At 38.0% G+C, this 20,278-nt stretch overlaps 1 protein-coding gene and 2 long non-coding RNA genes across 36 annotated transcripts in view; 1 reads left to right on the forward strand and 2 right to left on the reverse strand.

Annotated features, from left to right (window-relative positions):
* The window catches only part of LOC147840916 (uncharacterized), a 639,653-nt gene that overhangs the window by 526,338 nt on the left and 93,037 nt on the right, over positions 1 to 20,278 (reverse strand). The gene's annotated exons all lie outside the window — the stretch shown is intronic.
* The window catches only part of rapgef2b (Rap guanine nucleotide exchange factor 2b), a 257,487-nt gene that overhangs the window by 168,724 nt on the left and 68,485 nt on the right, over positions 1 to 20,278 (reverse strand). For all 34 annotated transcript variants that reach the window (XM_087281895.1, XM_087281881.1, XM_087281876.1 and 31 more), the window contains exons 2-3: positions 12,884 to 12,954; positions 9,646 to 9,702 (exon numbers count right to left, since the gene is read on the reverse strand). In XM_087281895.1, the coding sequence (XP_087138021.1) occupies positions 9,646 to 9,702; positions 12,884 to 12,954 (128 nt within the window). The remainder of the gene's footprint in view (positions 1 to 9,645; positions 9,703 to 12,883; positions 12,955 to 20,278) is intronic.
* LOC147840923 (uncharacterized) overlaps positions 15,683 to 20,278 on the forward strand; it is an 834,865-nt gene continuing 830,269 nt past the window's right edge. Inside the window, exon 1 of the long non-coding RNA XR_015508100.1 lies at positions 15,683 to 16,149. This is a non-coding gene — a long non-coding RNA (uncharacterized LOC147840923). The remainder of the gene's footprint in view (positions 16,150 to 20,278) is intronic.

Below are 20,278 nucleotides of genomic sequence, written 5' to 3' on the forward strand. Positions count from 1 at the left end.
AATTGTACTCTGTCTTTTTCTTTGTCCCGCCTTCCTGTTGTTTTTCTGTTATTCCATAGACTCACACCAGCGTGATCCCTTGTTGTGATTGGCTGCTGGTCTCGGAGGCCTGTATATAAGGGAGTTTCCAGCAGGGTTGGGAGAGCTCATTTCTGTGCGTTCGGTGATTGGAGTGGAGCTCCTTGGTTTCCCTCACCCCTCCGGCCGACGACCAACAACCAATATTGTACTGATGCTCATCATACGTTAAAATATTTTTGAGAGATGGAGCATGTAGGGGTGACCTGCATATTTTTTTTAATTACTTATGATTAGAGGTGTGAACCTACACTAGTCTCACGGTTCGGTTACAATTATCATGCCATCGATTCGGTTCAATTCGATATTTCGGTGCATCACAGTGCATCACGGTGCTTTCCATACACAGTTTTATATTTCTTCACAGCAGCATTTCTTGTATTAAAATGTATGAATATATTTATATTTATATACTATTTGTAATACAATTTTGTCATTTAATACAAAAAGTTAGATATATAAACTGTAACTTTAAATAAAACGAGCATTTAGCAAATAATATAAACAAATATAATACAGCTCAATTTCTGATCCTTGTCTAGTTCTCTTACACCTCTTTGATTGGTCACACCCTCAAAAAAAACGGTTGCGATTGGCTCTTGTGCGCTGCGTTCTTCACAGATGAGTGACACTGATAAGCGGCAGGCGGCAGCAGCGATCTCACAGCTGATGTATGATAGACACGGTGGAGAAAACTCTGCAGACACGTGCTCCTTTCTGGATGCAAAAGTAACACTGTAAAACAGCCGAGAAGAGAAGAAAAGCCACGCCAGCAGGTCAAATGGGCCACTGTGTGTGTGTGTGTGTGTGTGTGTGTGAGAGAGAGAAAGAGAGAGAGAGAGAGAGAGAGAGAGAGAGAAAGAGAGAGAGACAGAGCGCGCGCAAGAAAGAAAGAGAGAGAAATGGAGTAGGCTACTTTCATTCTCTCGATCTCAGTGAAATAGGGGCTTTTGTTGTATATGTCAGTGAAAGACTGATCCAGCAAACACACACAGTGAAATTGTGCACAGTTTATGAGTTTTAAGTAGTTAGAGCGTTGTAAATACTCGCGATCGCCTCCCTCACGACAGAGCGCATATGAGGTAAATGACGTCAGTAATAACCGGTTATGATTATTACTGAACCCATACCGAATTGTCCGCGTCTGCATCGCAGTGCACCGAAAAAACGATTATTTTTGACACCCCTACTTTTGATTATGTTTAGGGAGCAATGTAAGTTTTTTTTGTATTTTTTCTTTAAATAGTAATAGGTAATTGAGTGGATTTACTTTATAGATTCTTTTGTTTGTTATTTTGGCCTGTGGTCACCCTGAAGAGTTGCTCAATTATATTAACCCCATTTTTCTATAATAAATCTATTCATATATACTCTCAATTGAGTGTGTGAGTTTGGTTGTCGACCGAAGGGAATCTTTTGCCTTATGTTTTGATTTGTTTGGGAAATCCACCACCCCAACACATTTGTTTTTTCTTCGTTTATTATGCCCTTTTTGTTTCCCCTAGGATTGGGGCGTAATACACACACAGAAACATGCACAAACACACAGACAAAAGCATGCGTACACAAACACACTAGTACAAACACACACACACACATAGACACAAAGCACTAGCATACACAAACACATCAAGGCAATATACACACACACATGGGCACTGGCACATACAATCAGAACAAATATTTTTGCGGCTTGTTCAAACGACTTCATTTAAATGAGCTGAAGCAACAGAATTCTTGAGATTTTTTTGGGACAACTTAAATATTTTAAGCAACTTAAATTTACAAAAACAAGAGTTGAATTAAGTTGATTTGTGGGCGGCACAGGTGCTCATTGGTTAGCACCGTTGCCTCACAGCAAGAAGGTTGCTGCATGGTTCGAGCCTCGGCTGGGTCAGTTCTATGTGGAGTCTGCATGTTCTCCCCATGTTGGTGTGGGTTTCCTGCGGGTGCTCCGGTTTCCTCCACAGTCCAAACACATGCGCTATAGGTGAATTGAATATATTAACTTGGCCGTAGTCTATGAGTATGTGTGAATAGCTGCGTCCCAAATGGCACACTATACACTCATGCACTATGTATTTATTTACTTACACACTCAACAGCATGTATGTAGTGTTGTCCCAAATGGACCACTAATTAGGCTTGTGCAGTAATACCGTAATTTGGTATACTGCGGGATCTAAAAATAGCAACGTTGACAGTTTCAATACGTTATACCTTCATAAAAAACAATGCACTTAAATAGGAGACAAGTGTTAAATAATAAATATTATTTATTTAATGCCTAAAAATGCGCATGCGTGATTGTCATCACGGGACAATGAGGAGGAGAGAGGTGAGGTAAGATGGCGAGTCGCGCACCAAGTGTCCTGCAGTTTGCCAGTATTTTCGGTTTCGACCGAACCATAAGGGAGACGGGGTTTACAAACTAAAGGTTTGCATTCCCGCTGCTGTACGGCAGGAGCCACGAGACCCGTCCAGATTTCTTGCGGTGTGAGAGTAAACTTCCAAATAAAGCAGGGGGGCATTCAGTAACTCTGGTGTAATTTGAAAGGGAGCGGGCGCGCCTTCTAACAATATTGCGACGAGCGAGCGAGCATGGCGCATCCGCGTAAATGCTGTTTATGTGTGTGTGTGTGTATGTGTGTGAATGAGAGAGAGCGTCAAGCTGTGTGTCACTTGGTGCTCTCTCTCTATGTGTGTATGGGTATGTGTGTGTGTGTGTGTGTGTGTGTGTGTGTGTGTGTGCGCATGCGTGCATGTGAATGAGAAAGAGCCTCCCGTGCAGATCTCTAACACGAACAAGACAAACAGGTGACCGCAAACCTAAGGTCGCATATACGGTATTCACTTTCTGAATGATTAAGGCACAAGCCAACAGTTTGGTGACGCTGTCTGAGCCTTACGTCATAATTGTTTTGATTATGCAAGGTAATACCAGATACCAAGGTAAAATAGGGAGGAGGTTTGACGTGATAAAAATTTGGATACCGCCCAAGCCTAGTATAAACACAAAGACATTATTGCAAAGCATCGTATAAAAAAAACTATTTAAAAGAGAGATCTGTGAGCAATGACTGTAAAAAATATGGACGACGCGACAGCCCTTTTTCCCATTGAACGCCTTGAGGGCAAAACGCCTGCTTGACGGGCACAAACTGTCGCAAAAGACTGCTGAAATTGGAGCCAGACATGCGCAGAAGGACTGTCTGATGGAGCCAGAGGAGGAGCCGCGAAAATGAGCAGAGTCGAGCTTCCAATCAAACGCTTTATGTAAAATCAACTACGCCCCCCGAACTTCTCAGCATGCGTTTGCTGTCATATCAACACAAATGGATGTAATAACGTTAACAAATATGAGGGTTTTATATATTCAATCGCGCCAGCTCCGGGCTGCAGCGCATAACTTACTCGCGGCGTCGCGGGCTGATTCCGGCTCGCATGCGGCAGCGCCGGCTCGCTCGGCAGCCGCATCTGGCTCGATTGACTCGGACTGGAATCGGGCAGTGAGTCCAGGCATCCGGAGTAGGTCCAGCAGAGGTAACATTAGTCAGTCTGAGCTCTAAGAGATAAGTCTCCGGCAGGCGAGAATCTAGCCGGAACTGTGTTTTGCTATTTGGGTGGCTAGGCGTGTATCAGCAAACTAATAAAGCCCGAAAAAAGCCCTGACCTTAGCGAATAAACAGTGTCCCACCAGGATCATGTATGTCAGAAACTATAATTTACTGCTGAACTCATTTTGTCATGGTAAAATAACACAGAAATCGAATAATAACATTTCAGTCTACTTCAGTCTCCTGCCGAAGCTCAGACGCGCTGCTTTGAGAAACTGTCAATCACAGCTAACAATCACGATGACACGCCCAGCATTAAATTACTGCTAAAAACAAACTGTTTACAAAAATGAAGATCTGCACCTATTTCAGCACAATAACCAGTGCCTTAATCGACAACGACTATCTTTCGGGACATTTTATTGCAAGTGTAATATTTATTTTTATTTGGGCTCAAGTCTCCTTCATTAACACGGAGGAGGCGGGCTTTATGACTTGTACTGCAGCCAGCCCCCAGGGGGCGATCTAACGGCCGAAACCTTCACTCGAACGTAGGCTTGCGGCACACTTGTCTGTGAGGGGTGAACTTATGCTAAGCACTCTAAGCATTCTGATTTCAATTTTGCATCCTTTATATGTATATTAGCAGTTTATTGCAGCAACTATCCCGTCTCGCACAGACACAACAGACTAGACGCTCTCAGAGATGATGAGTAAATGAGACACTGTCCTTTGTGGACAGTGACCCACGGAGAGAAGCAAACACACTCGTCTACCTCCAGCAGAAGAGAAAAATAGAGTGTGAAATTGGAGGGGAGTGTCTGAGTCCACCCAAAGAACTATAACAATACATTAAATACTTACATAGACAATTCATAAGGTGCACTTTTACAAAAACAAATTATTGAATTGTTTATTAAAATAAAAGACTGGATACCTAACATCATCAGGGTAAGAAAAATAATACATTTAAATTCAAATGAGTTGATGCAAAAAATAATATTAGTAATAATTACAAGCTACACAAATGTAACCAAGTTGTATGTATTTTATGGCTTTCTTGATTTATAGATCTTTATAGAAGATTTAGGCATGAAAACATTTTTTTTTTTATCCACAAGGTCAAATCAAACCTAAATAGTTAGCACTTCGGTTGCTGCATGTTTTTTATAGTCATAAACATACAGGACTCCTAATATTTATGGTGCTTGTAACCACCTAATAATAAATACTTTTATATAAATATTAGTGCTGGGCAACGATTAATAGTGACTACAACCGTTTTGTCTGGTTCTTGAATCTGATTGGCTGATTGCTGTGCAGTATTCTGCAAATAACAGCACTCGTCCAGCATCTTAACCCTTCACCCTTGTGTATTACTTCGCCCACATACATCGACAAGCAGAGGACACTATACAAATATTGCTGCTGTTGGGCAACATAACTTACTTTGGAAACTTTTTTTAGTCAAGAATGTAATCGTTTAGATTGCAAATTTGCAGTTTATTCATAAGAATAGTGCCTATTTTAAATATTTATCATTTCTGAGAGACGTTGGCGGCCATCAGCCTTTCATTGAGCAAAGACGGTTGAAGTTGTCTATCCACAATATATGGCGACAGAGAGCGCATAATAAGCCATTAGAGGAGAAATACAGCGTAATTTCAAACTACAGCTGATCAAATCATTATAAAACTGGTAAGTGATATTCTGAGTCTGACTCTCTGACACTTTCTGACTTTGTTGTAGTGCTGTATTTACACCATTGTAATTGTAGTGTATTGTAAAGTATTGAGTATGAGATGGGACTTATCAGGAATGTATGTATTTTGTGTTGACCACTCTTTGTATAACCCTGAGTTACTTTTTGGTTGGCCATCTGTTTCTAATGTGTCTCCTATTTTCATTACTGCAGACTAGTTCAGCAAACAGAAAGAAAGAAGAAATGCCCGCATGTGTTTAGCTTTTTTCTTTAACTCAAACACAACAGTAATCAGGTAGTGTTGGCGCTGCTTTGGCTTTTTCGGGGTTAATTATTAAAATCTCCTGATTGAGGCAAGGAAATACTGAGAAATCTCTGTAGACTAATGGAATTTTATGCCGTTCAGCCTTAAAATGTGAGCAAAATCTCATTTTTGTCATCTGTTTTGTCATCACTTTAGACATTACGCTACAGAAACATTGAAACACTAGCTCTAAAGTGACGTTGGTGAAGTAGCAACATTTTTTACTGTTCTGACGTGAGCTGCAGATGTGAATGAACGGCGAAAGAAACCTTATCATTTTTATTATAAATTTTATTGTCAGTTTATTTAGATGTCCTTCTGCGTTCTGGCGTTGATATTTATGTATGCATGTACCTCCTAAAATCAACAAAAAAGTCCTTGAATGTTTGTGTACGCTTGGCAAATAAAGCTCATTCTGATTCTGATTTTGCTTGTTTACATTTATTGAAATGTTATTTGGACATTTCCTGGATCATATGGCGGAATTACTCACCTACGTCACACATGACGTCACACGAGTTCAACCGCGCATACAGCTTGCAAAAAAGGCCGGTTGCAATAGCAAACATGTCATGTTGTGCGGCAGGATGCCAAATACGCACGTCCAAAAATAGAAAACTTAAGTTTTACCGTACACCACACTGCTTTTAATGCCAACCGCAGACGAACTGATTGGACCTAATTAAAAATGCTGGACTCTGCTGTTCTCATGTTATATCAGGTAAGTTCACGCTATGCTGATTAATACACATTACTTGTTTTTGATTGCAGCAATGATTTCAGCAAAAAAGTTAAATATGGTTAAGTAAACTGCGGACACTGAATGCTTACAAAGAAATGTTGAAGTATAAGTTCACATATCCTGCCGTACAGGTGCAGTTCGTTGTCAAAATGCAATTTTGATTGTTGATGATTACCAAGGCTTTGTACAGTTCTGTCTTCTTTCCTTGTCTTTGAATAGGCAGAACCTCGGTTTTTAGCACTACATAGTTTTGAACCTGGTAACCATGGAACAATATTTCTTGCTCATGACAACACAGAACAACATTGTAGTCTTGTATGCCTTTAATTTCTGTCTTGTAAAAGCACTTGAGTTTCAAAGAAAGTTGTATATTTGGGGCTGGAAGCTTTATCCAATATCCATTAGGAGGAGGGTGCTATCGCATATAGACCTGTCAGACGAACACCGCTTACTTTAATGTTAATTTTGCAGAATCACTGTGCTTATCACTGGGTGACAAGCTGTTATAATATGCTGAAAGCATTATGCAAATAAATATATATAATATGTAATCAATATAACTTATCTCTAATACAACAACAAACTCTGTACCGCATCAGATGTCATTCCCTTGCTGTAAATGCTAGCACTCCCGTTTTTTTTCTGCAACCTCGCTGTGCACATCCTGAATGTTTATTCAATCATTCATTCATTCATTCATTCATTTACTTTTCAGTTTAGTCCCTTTATTAATCTAGGGTCAGTACAGCGGAATGAACCGCCAGCTTATCCAGCACGTTTTTACTCAGCAGATGCCCTTCCAGCCGCAACCCATCACTGGGAAAATCCTGAATGTTTACAAACTGGTATATCCTCTCTTCATTGTGGTTTATGCATTTTTGCACCAGCTAGAGTTAATTTTACATTATTTTGTTCCAGTTTTGGTTCTAATGTCAAACCAGTTAATCAGATTTACACAAATATCTCACTGTACAGAGTCCACTAAAAGTGACTGATTTAAAAGCAAGACGGCTCATTTATGCTGGGCATTAAGAATGTGTGAGTGTGTATTTATTGGGCTCCAGCAGCTAAAGAAAAAGTGTTGGGCGTCAGATAACATGAACACAGACTTCAAAGAGTGTGTAGAGGAAACAAGCAGACACTGTTTAAACACACAGACACACAAACACACACACACACAGACACACACACACACACACACACACACACACACAGACACACACACACAGACACACACACACACTGTGTACTTTAGATGAAGGGCAAAAGTAAAGTGGGTCAGTGTGTCTTAGGCCCCGTTTACACTAATGCGTTTTAGTTTGAAAACGCATAAGTTTTGCTACGGTTACGCCAACCGTCCACACTACGCCGGAGTTCTCGAGCACCGAAAACGGAGCGTTTCGAAAACGCTGGAGAAGCCGTTTTCATTTTGAAACGCAGCTGCTCCGTCTCAGTGTGGATGATGGAAAACGGAGACATCTGAAAACGGAGGCGGGGCTGCAGACGTTCGCCTCTCTGATTGGGGCTTTTCCTGAATATTAAGTAGCCTAACACACAGTTCAGTCCTGAATCTTCTCCGTGTAAGTTCAGACTTCGCAAGTTTGATCAAGGCTGCATCTCTTCTTCTCAGTTTGATATGGAAAAGCAGACTATACCGAGGACACGGGTAAATCTTCAAAGGGAACAGTGTACTTTATAACTTCATTCACATCACCCTGGCTTCGTTGTTTCACTTTCTCAACAATAAAATGTAAACATGATTTAAGGAACTGCCTATTTTCATTTTAATATTAGCAACTTAGACAGCAGACATGTTGAGGCGCCGTGCTGTATAAGATGAGCGTCATCTTCACTGTCTGGATATTTATAACAAAACGGAGCCGATAACAACTGCCTCCTTTCAATTTCAGTGAAAATACGAAACACACCCTCTCTTTTGCTGAGTATCAGTTTTAAGAATCGATAATGGCCATTTTAAAAGTATAACATACAATAAGTTTATACATTATAGGAAATAAAGGCAAGCGATAAGTCAATATACAGAATGTACGTGGTTACATTAATCATTAACTTATTTTTGCGCTCAGCCAAAACACGTTACCTGAGAACAAGTAATAGATTCCAATGACCAAAGTCAGGGAATATGTCGTTAGATAAAGACAACAAGATGAATGAAATATCCCGTTTAATAAATATAGTGAGATTAGATCCAGCGGGAGATGCTTGATGAGAAGTCCGACTAGCAGAGCTCTCATCTGGGTACATGGGCTGCAGCGCTTGCCCGAGAGCGTCTGTGTGGTCACGTGATGTGCGTTTTCAGCGTTTTGGTGTGGACGGAGAGCAGTTCAGAAACGCTGGGTAAAACGCGAGTGTGGACGCGGATCGTTTTCATTCTAAAACGCCGTTTTAAAACTAAAACGTACTAGTGTAAACGGGGCCTTAGAAGTTGAGGAGTTGAGGATCAATAGGTGCGTGCATGTGTGTGTGTGTGTGTGTGTGTGTGTGTGTTTGAGACTGCACAGTACATTTATGTGAGTGAGTGTGTACATGTACAGTATGTGAGTGTGTGCATGTATGATTTTTGTATGCGAGTATGTGTGTGTATATGCGAGTGTGTATGTGCGTGTGTGTGTGTGTGTGTGTGTGAGTGAGAATGTACATTTATGTGAGTATGTGTTTGTGAGTGTGTGTATGTGAGTATGTGTATGTGAGTATGTGTATGTGAGTATGTGTATGTGAGTATGTGTATGTGAGTATGTGTATGTGAGTATGTGTGTGTGTGTGTGTGTGTGTGTGTGTGTGTGTGTGTGTGTGTGTGTGTATGTGTGTAAGTGAGCATGTATGTTTATGTGTCTATGTGAGGGAGGGTGTATTCAAACGTGTATATAAGTGAGTGTGTGTATGTGTGGCTGCTTGCATGTGCTTCTGCGTGTGTGTGTGTGTGTAAATGTGCATGTGTGTGAGCGTATGTGTGTGTCTGTCACCCTGTTTTCCCCATAATGTGATTGTGATCTTCTAGTCTCCTCATTATATGTTGACAGCAGGCTCACTCAGCACTCAATCTAACACTTCTGCTTCAGCGCGTTCACATCTCACCTTTGTAATTTGATAAGACTTCACAAAAGCGGGCTATATTTATCTGTGCTTCAGGAGTGCCACACTTTCTGAAGATTATTTGTGGTTATACACATCCAACAAAAGCTTCGAGGTATACAGTAATGGATTTAAGCTAAAGTAGGGTAATTGGATGCTTGGTACTCACTAATACAGCACTTCGTTGGCTTCGTGTCTTTCGTAGCGGACCGTTTCACACATTATCCTGAAACGACACAAAACACAAAACATGAAGCAGAGACAGATCCACACAAAAAGACTATAAAACAAGCCATTTGTCCTCTGGGATTATGAAAAAAAATTGCAGAGAGTTTGCATTGTGAGGCCAAAGATCAAAAACGGATTTCAGGAGGAAAGTTTTACCCTTTAAAATGAGAAAACACAACAAAGTCTGCCCGTTTCTAAAGGGAGAGTTCAGTGAAAATTAAATTTTCTGTCATTAATTACTCACCCTCAAGTTGCTTTAATTCAATACACTGATTTCACACGGCAGCCATTTTTAAAAGCGAAATCGAGGCTGTGGTGGGAAGAAACCCGGAAGTATCGTTGGGAGTTACATAGGAACATTGTGTATCTTATCAGCGAATAGAATGTAACAGAAATTTATAATTTCACCACCTTCCGAGTGACCCAAAGGCAGGGCCGGAGCAAGCTGAACTGCCGCTCTAGACAGAGGGCGATCACGCCGCCCTCAACCCCAATGTGAAAACGAAAGTGACCGGTTATGAAAATGAAGTGAGGTGTCGTAGACCTCTTTTCCGGTGCTCTATGCGCGGATATAACTGAGGACGCGCAGGTGCTGAGGGAGGGAGCGAGCGAGGTGTCGCGGACACTGCGCTCTTTATTCTGCCGCCCTATGCGCGGATATAACTGAGGACGCGCAAGTGCTGTGGGAGCGAGCGGGATATTTATATTTGTTTATTTGCTATAAATGCTTGTGTTGTTAATAAACAAAAACTGTTTGTATAAAAGGATAAAATTGTATTACATTTTATATATATATATATATATATATATATATATATATATATATATTGTATTATATATTTATCCATTTTAATACAAGAATTGCTGCTTGAAAATATAAAACTGTGTATCGTCAAGCATCGTCAATGCACCGTGATGCAACGAGATATCGTATTGAACCGAATCGATGGCATGATAATCGTAACTTAACTGAACCGAACCGTGAGACCAGTGTAGACTCAAAAAGAGACTCAAAAAGAGAATGATGAGGGTTCTTCCATGTTTCAATTAGTAAAGAACGATTCTAAGATAAATTAAGATATTTTTCAAGACACTTCTATACAGCTTATAGTGATATTATCTATATACAGCTATAAACAAAGATATATTTGAAAATTATTATTATTATTTTCATTATTACTATTATTATTGACGTAACTATAAAATATTAGTCAGCTAATGAAATCATTCTAAATTTTGTTCATTTTAAAATCTAAAAAAATTCTAGAATAGATAATATATTATAATTAATATGAAGGTATACTAAAATAAGTTTGTATTTTAAAGATAAAACTAGACAGCAACTGAATTAAAATGAAAGATTTTAAAATTCAAGTCATGAACATGAATATTTTCTAAATTTGTAAACGGGGCAGTGCGGTGGCGCAGTGGGTAGTGCTGTCGCATCACAGCAAGAAGGTCGCTGGTTCGAGTCTCGGCTGGGCCAGTTGGGATTTCTGTGTGGAGTTTGCATGTTCCCCCCGTGTTGGCGTGGGTTTCCTCCGGGTACTCCAGTGTCCCGCACAAGTCCAAAAAACATGTGCAGTGGTTTATTCCACTGTGGTGACCCCAGATTAATAAAAGGAATAAGCCGAAAAGAAAATGAAATGGAATTTGTAAGCAGTGCTTTTTACATTTTGGGGGAACTAACCCTTTAATGGGTGAATTGTATCTTTAGGGCAGCTCAAGGACAACAGCCGAGTGTTTGTGGATGACATATTTCACTGTTGTTTTATGTAGAAGTGCTGCTTAAGCAAACACAGACGCATTCTCCACCGAACAAAACATTCCAGAGGACAAAAACATTATTCAACAGATATTCCTCAAAGTGTGAGAGGAGAAAAAGTCAAGCGAGTCCATCTGATGCGTTCGGGCCGCTGGAAGGTCAAGGTATGGCCCGGAATGTTCTACAACACCCTGGTCAAGTAGCAAAGTGCTTACTCCCAAAATATACACATGAGTAGAAATATGAGGACGCGAGGGACTTGAGAAGGTAAAGCTATTTAAGAGTTTAGACAACAATGCAGGGAGTCAAAACTGCTATTGCAAAACTAACAGCATTAACTATTCATGACTGCTCACAAACTAGGCCAAAAGAAATCAAAGCAATTCATTCATTCCTTTTCGGCTTAGTCCTTCTATTAATCTGGGGTCGCCACAGTGGAATGAACCGCCAACTTATCCAGCACGCTTTACACAGCGGATGCCCTTCCAGCTGCAACCCATCACTAGAAAATACCTTTAATAAGCAGAAATAGCTTTCTCTGGTCTATATCATGTATACTTATATAATATAAGTATACATTTGATACCCCCTATATCGGTGTATGCCACTATGAATGCATTATTGCACCAATCAATGCTAGGAAAAATATCATTCGACAGTTTGAAACTGGCAGTTCTAGAGTATCGAAAAGACATCTTAAGTATTTACAAAACACATTTCTCGTAAAGTAGGTGTTTATATCCAATAGTATCTGGATGCAGCCTTTAAGATGCAAGCTGAGGCTGCATCACTCAGCAATGCAATATCAGACACAATGCACTCAAATGGAGCGAGTGATGTCACTGTGATGGGTAGGGTTAGGGGTTGGGTTAGGTAAGCCCATTAAAAATCATTGGATGCAGCCCAGATTGCACTGCACCAGGTCTGCATCCAGATCCCTCTCTTTATATCTGCATGTATCCTAAAAAAACATTAGACAAATTATTTGTATAGTTTGACCAACAGTAACCTCGAAAATTGTCACTAAATATCCATCAAAACACTGGAAATGTATACATTTTATTAACAAATTGGATGTCATTTAAATACATTCAAAAATGTTATTCACTAAAGCATGTATTACCGAAAAAAGTTAATCCCCCCACCCCGATCGTCAATGTATAATTCGCACACTGGCTATAAGTATGACTGAATTACCTGCACACTTGAATTACCAGAATTAGTTTCTCTACCCTAAAAATAAAGCTCACCGTTGACTTTTAGAAACCCTCAGAAATGTATTGACTGAGCGAAAAACTAAAAATAAAAACGCACATCTGTCAGACATCTGTATGCATAACCCATAATCCAGCACCTGTTTGGCCTCAAAAACACTGCATTTGTTCCATATATTTGTCAGAATGTTGAGTTTTACCTCAGCTGGTGTTCGCGGAGGTTGGACAGAGCCTCCATCCCATGCAGGTATGAATAAACGATCTCCAGGTCCTGCAGGTAAAGGAGAGAGAGAGAAAAGATCAAAGACGGTTCATCTTTAAAAACACACGCTTTCCCAGAATCCTCCACGCAGGAGAAGAACACATTCATATAATGTTGAAAAAAAGTTGTTACAAAATGCTGCCTGAAAAGAAATGTACAATTTAAAACAATCAAAACAATACAAGAGCTTCCGATATAATCCACACAGATTAATGCATAGCAGAAGAATTATCTTTCAATATAAGAAGTGCACTTTGAGTTTAATTACTTAAATTTAAATTATTCAGGATGACTGTAACACTTAAAAAACAAACACAATTCTGTACAATAAAAGGTTATAAAAATATATACAATAAACAATAATAAAAAATAATAATAAAATACATGTAAAAATTACATTTTTAGAAGAAGTTTAGAATATCAAAATGGTGGCTTTCTCAAGAGTATAAGAGTATAGTAATAATCAACACTAGTAATCGTTGATTAAAAAGACAAGTAATAGAGAACCGAATTTTTATCTAAAATTTGACATTAACCAGTTAAACTCTGCTGCTATTTTGGGATTTCTAAAATCCTAAATAAAAAATAAAAAAACTACATTTAAAAGCTTCCCAAATCCACATGCAGAGGTGTAAATGTAAAAATTTGGTATAATTTTAAAGAAAACCCCTTGAATTTTCATAAAACACTATTGTAAGTGTTTAAAATAACTGTATATGTTGTATGTGTTATAATAAACACCTAAAAAGCTTTTTGTATTTTTTTTTTATAAACTCAAATTTGACAGTGTACCTTTTAGGTACTGTGTGGTCTAGCGTGCTGTAATTAATGTTGGTGGTTCCTCCACATGTCTGTAATCATAGGAAAAAAGAAAAATGTCTCTACCATAATCTATGCAAAAGTTATTGTACTCCAACTGATCGATCATTGTTTCATATTTCATTGTTCATATCACAAGGAGCGATCATTGTTTTCATATTTCACTATTCTTTTGTTTGATCAAACATAATTCACTGTGTTTGGACCACGTCAGACGTATAAAAGGATTACTTATGCACATCACCTCAAAAATAGAGGAGAAATGGCCCTGAAGCACACAGCATAAGGTAAGAGATGACAGCTGTCTGTGCTATCTGGGGCTGCTTATTGATCATAAATGTATTGTTTTCACTTCTGTGCCATGGAAACAGCGCGATTCATTCGGCAACTATTTTATATGTGAATATAATTCAGTAAAATAGAACCGTATAAGCACCGGCAAGAGCTTTCAATTGAGCTACAACTTGTACATGTGTGATATGAAAAATATGAAAATGAACCAATGTTCAATACCCAGCTCGAGTATCCAGAATATTGTGTATTTAGGTGTAAATAACTTTTGTACAGTAGAATACAAACCAAAGTGATGCATATGTGCATAAAATATAGATTCTATACTTTCAAATGAAACCACTTAAGGGGGTCTGGTGCAATGCTAGCCCTTTAAATCTTAGCGAAAGCAGAGTTTAAGTGGTTAAAGAAGCCTTTCCTTAATAAAACTGAAAGTCAATTTTATGCAAATATATTTGTTTCACCATCATAAGTGAACCGTATTGAAATAAAAGCCCATGTCCTGCCCTTGAACGCTCTGAGGACCCAAAAACAGCTCCTTTCACCTCTTGCTGGAGCTGTAAGTGTTTGATGCAAAAGCTCACATTCTGTTCACTGACCCCAGAACTGGGCCGTCTTTGTGCTCACAGGGGCATGCTGGGATACGGACGAGGACAAAAGAGGTTCTGTTCGCACACACACACTCGCTTGATAATGAACTGAGAGTGTGTGAGACGCGCTGCACAAATGCACAAACACTGCCAGCTAAACATTTGCCTTCTGATACGCCTGCTGCTTTACTGGTAACACCAGCGGCTGCAGCTACGGTAAATCAACACACACTGCTGTTCTGTAGGGTGAGATTGCACCTAGACTTTTGGGATTTACTGTCATTTAGTTTGTGGGATCACTGAAAAGAATGAGATTCGCTGGATTTACTAATATTTTTATAAAGGTAAGTGGTTGCAAACAATTTATATGGGCTGAATTTAAACAAACAAGTTAAATATATGTTTACCTTCGTTTGTTTATTTAAGTCGAGCTTTTAGTCCAAATATAAAGTGTTTTCAACCACTCACCTTAAAAAAAAATTCAATTCTCCAGTTACACCTGCAATACAGTTGAAACCAGAAGTTTACATGCACTGTATGAAAAGGGACATAACCATTTAAAAAAAAGCCAGTTATGTGACTAAACTCTTTCTCTTTTAGGTAAGTTAGTATGATCAAATTTGCTTCTGTTCTGCTTAATAGCAGAATAATGAGATATTTTTTGAGCAATTGTTACAACTTTTCTTGAAAGTCAAGTTTACATACAATAAGATTATACTGCCTCTGAAAAAGCTCAGATGATGGTGTTAAGGTTTTGAAAGTTTCCGATTGGCTAATTGACAACATTTGAGTTAATTGGAGGCACAACTGTAGAATAGTATTTAAGGAAAACCTCAAACACACTGCTTCTTTGTGTGACAACATGGGAAAATAAACAAGCCAGAATAAACAACAAAGCCAAAATACAATTTGCTAAATTACACTGGGAAAAAGACTAATATTTGAAAACATGTCCGGTGGTCTGATGGAGCTAAGATTGAACTGTTCAGCCATAATGAACAGTGTTACATTTGGAGGACAAAGGGGAAAGCTTACAAGCCTAGGAACACCATCCCAACTGTGAAGTATGGGGGCGGCAGCATCATGTTGTGGAGCTGTTTTGCTGCAGGAGGGACTGGCCCACTTCACATCATAGATGGCATCATGAAGAAAGAACATTATGTAGAAATACTGAAGCAACATCTCAAGACATCAGCCAGGAAATTAAAACTTGGCCACAAATGGGTCTGTCAAACAGACCATGACTCTAAGCATACTGCCAAATTAGTTAAAATGTGCTTTAAGGACAACAGAGTAAATGTTTTTTTTAGTGGCCATCACAAAGCCCTGATCTCAATTCTATAGAAAATTTGTGGGCAGAGTTGAAAAAGCTTGTGCGAGCAAGACAGCCAACAAATCTGACTCAGTTACACCAATTCTGTCAGGAGGAATGGGGCAAAATTCCTTCAAACTATTGTGAGAAGCTTGTGGAAGGATACCCAAAACATTTGACCAAAGTTATAAAGTTCAATAGCAAAGCTAAAAAATACTAAGGATATGTGTGTAAACTTTTGACTGTCTAGAAATTAATAAAAAATTATCAAAAAAATAAAATAAAATCCTCTCAATATACTGGCATTTAACAAATGTAAATCATTTAGGTAATCCTAACGGACCTAAAACATTAAACATTCATTCATTCATTTTCTTGTCGGCTTAGTCCCTTTATTAATCCGGGGTCACCACAGCGGAATGAACCCCCAACTTATCCAGCAAGATTTTACGCAGCGGATGCCCTTTCAGCCGCAACCCATCTCTGGGAAAACATTAAACATTTAGTATGATTTAACTTAAACTTCTGGTTTCAACTGTATGTGCTTTGGGTTTATTGTTTAAAATTGGTCATTACCAGGTTATCAAACTAAAATAATTGATGTGTGTCTTGTTATTGCAAGGTGCTTGATAGCACTGTATTGGAAGTCCATCCATTGACCGCTGGCTGAAACAAATGACAGACCACATTGCACTGGAAAGAATCATCTACAGTATAAAAGGCAAATTAAAGGCGTACCATAAAATTTGGGATCTGTTTATGCAATTTTTGGAACCATATAATGGCACAAGCAAATACCTCCCATGCTACTAGTTAATTATTTGATATGTGTATAATTGTACACTGTAAAAAATTACGTCTGGCCACAGTAAATATGGCTCTTTAAAATAAACAGATTTCACTTAAAAAAGTTTTGGACATTGCTTAATTTTAAACTACACTGGTTACATAAAATACTGATTTCACTGTTTACTTTATTTAATAAAGATAAACAATTAGCAATTTTTAGTAAAGTTAATTGGTTGAACAATTGTTTCTATTAAAGCAGTATATCTCTGACCATTTTTACAGTTTTTTGAACAGCTAAAATGTTTTAAGAAATGTTTTAAGATGCATTTGTCTAATAAAGAAGTACTTCACTTTAACCCTGTTATCTGTTGTTTCTTCCACCTTTTGTAATTTATAGCTAATTGTAAGTTATCCGATAAGTGACTTGGTATTTTAAAGTTAAAGAACTAAACATTTTCTATTAAAATGAACGATTTTATAAATGGGTAAACAGAACTTTCATGGTAGAAAAAACTTACATTTGTTAACAAAAACTGCTTAAAATATTGTGTTACACCAACCAATAAATCTAAGCAAAAACATTTGCTAGGATACTCAAAAATTAACCATCACCAACTAATGATTTTTAGGTAATACTGCTTTAAATTTAATGTCAAAATTGCTTAAAAAGAGGTTTGCAAAAATGATGCACTTTATTCTTAAGTAAATTAAGCATATTATTGTTTCCAGTGTATGTGGAATTCAGTATATGCTTGTATTTGCCTATAACAATACATTCACCTGTTCAACAGAATCTGGATGCTTTTGGGGAGGGGGGGGGGGGGGGGGGGGGGGTTAAAATGTAAAAAAGTGTATTTTCATGTTAAATTTCAAGTGTTTTGTCTACAATAAAAAAAAAATGTAAGTAAAAAAAAGTAAATACAATATACTTTTTCAGTGATGTAGGTGTTCAGTATAGAAACAAAAACAGCTTTTATATGCATTATTATTTATTTACTTATTTAACCAAGAATGCCCCATTGAGATACAATATCTCTTCCACCAGGGAGTCCTGGCCAAGACAGGCAGCATAGCGTTACAAAAAGAAAAATAAATAATGCATATTATGACAGACACACACAACACACACAAATAAAGCAGAAAATAATCTAAATTGACAGACTTTAAAATATTTTTAAACATAGCGATAGACGGTGCAGATTTCATATGCAGTATATCTTAAAGCTCATTCCATATGAAGCATCCTTAGATAATGGAATCTTAAGGTCAGAGAGGGCAAGGTCACATGGACTAATGACAGTAAATTTTAATGTTGACCTTCATCTTTTAGCTTCACAAGGGGGTTGAGGGACCAAAAAAATGACTGAATGGTGTTTTGTCTCCACCTGCTGTTGCTAGTAGTGCACTGCATGAATTACTGTCAATAAAGAAACAATAAAACTAAAAATCAAAAACTGAATCAATTAAATTACATAAACACATTTTAATCTGTTATTAATCATTTTTATTCATTGCTGTTGCTTTTTATTTTCTTGTTTCTTTTATTCCCGTTTATGTAAAGCACTTTGAATTGCACTGTGTGTGAAATGTGCTATATAAATAAACCTGCCTTGATTCATATTAAATCAGAGCAAGAGCAACTGTAATTGACCAGATTTAGATCAAATAAAGTAAAACATTTTAGATAAACTGAATTCACACAAATGCAGCATAGTAGCTTCACTTTTGCCTCACAGCAAGAAGGTCGCTGGTTCAAGTCCCGGCTGGGTCAGTTGGCATTTCAGCGTGGAGTTTCCCCCTCGTATTGGCATGGATTTCAATTCGAAATTTCCCCCAGTTTCCCCCACAGACAAACACATGCGCTGTAGGTGAACTGAATTAACTAAATGGGCCGTAGTGTAAGAGAGAGTGTGTTAATGTGTGTGTTGGTGTTTCCCAGTGCTGGGTTGCAGGTGGGGAGGGGGAGGGGGGTGTCATTCGCTGCGTAAAACATATGCCAGAATAGTTGGTGGTTAATTCCAACCTGGCAACCTCTGAAATAAAGATCAAGCTAGAGGAAAATGAAATGAATATGATGTGTGTGTGCATTTGTGTGGAAACTGGGGGAAAAGAGTAATTATTGAAAATTATCTTGTAAATTTTAATGAACAGCAACATGGAATAAATAACTGTGAAATTTTGAAATCAGCAGAAATCTGATAAAATGGTATTTTATATTTTTTTTTACAAAAATAATACAAATATAAGGACATAACATTTTTAAATAAAAGTATTTCAATTAATCTATTAATTTAGCAATGTATTTTCACGGTAGTGCTTTTTATTTTTTATATAAAACAAATAAACCCAATGTTAAATATTAAGAAATAGTAGAATATCACATAAATATTACTGGAAAACTGGTATTTAATACTGAGAATTGTGTGACATCCTAAAACAGGATAGATTCTATAGGGCTGGGCGATATGGCAAAAATCTTAATAATTATTTTCCATATTGAATGATAACGATATATATTTTGATATAAGTTGTTAAAGCTTCCAGATTTAAAAGAGTACCCAAACAATGATTGAAGCCACAAAAATTAGAGGGTCCATTAAATGGCACAAGATTTTTAGTCGATAAATTTTAATTGGCTGAAAATTCGGTACATCTCTAATATCAACACACTTTTAGATTCGCATTGTTGCACGTTTCTGCAGTGTGATGGGCTCTAAGGTCAATTTAAAGTAACAAAAGTCCAGAGCTCATCATTAATATTGACATATTGCGATTCATTGATCGAAGATACCATTGTAAAACACCCAATGTTTTTCTTCATCCACAATTTGAGCTTATTTATTTATATTTATATTTCAATGGATTTTAAATGAGATTAATAATGATTCTCTGGGTGGTTGCTAAGGTGTGATTGCTAAGAATAGAAACAACACATCATCTCTCAGTGAGAAAAATGGTTTGAGGCATCATTGTACAGCACAAATAAAATGTATAGTATAAGCTACATATTAAATGTACCACCTAACTGATTGTCTAAATCCATAACCTCCCAAAGCATGAGCAATAGTAGCAGTAATACTGCTTTAGCAAGCAAAAAAGCGAACAATGCGTCTGTGACAATGACAAAGAGGCAGTGGCGGAACTGCAGTTCCCAGATCCCCCACTAGATGATGTGAGAGTTCAGCGTTTCTCAGCTCAGCGCCACTGCTGGCTGGAATGAACATCTACCAGAGAAAAGGAAAAAAAACTGTGGCTTTTCTTCTCCCCCCGCAAATATTACTTCTAAATTCAACATGGAAAGAATGTGCAGAACCCCGTTTCTTCAGTCCCAGTGTCCCCATGAGGAGTTTCACTGCTTTAATAACTCTCTCTCTCTCTGTCTGTGTCTGCCAGAAGCTCATAATGAGAAGCTCCAAACACACAAGCCTTTCCAAACAATAAGCCATCAGACAAGAACATGTAACAGGGTTTCTGAAGTTTTCACAAAGTAAAATTTAAGACATTTTTAAGGCCACTATGAATTAATTTTTAG

Source organism: Danio rerio, chromosome 14 (genome assembly GCF_052040795.2).
Source record: "Danio rerio strain M-AB ecotype USA chromosome 14, GRCz13ab, whole genome shotgun sequence".
Lineage (NCBI taxonomy): Eukaryota > Metazoa > Chordata > Actinopteri > Cypriniformes > Danionidae > Danio > Danio rerio.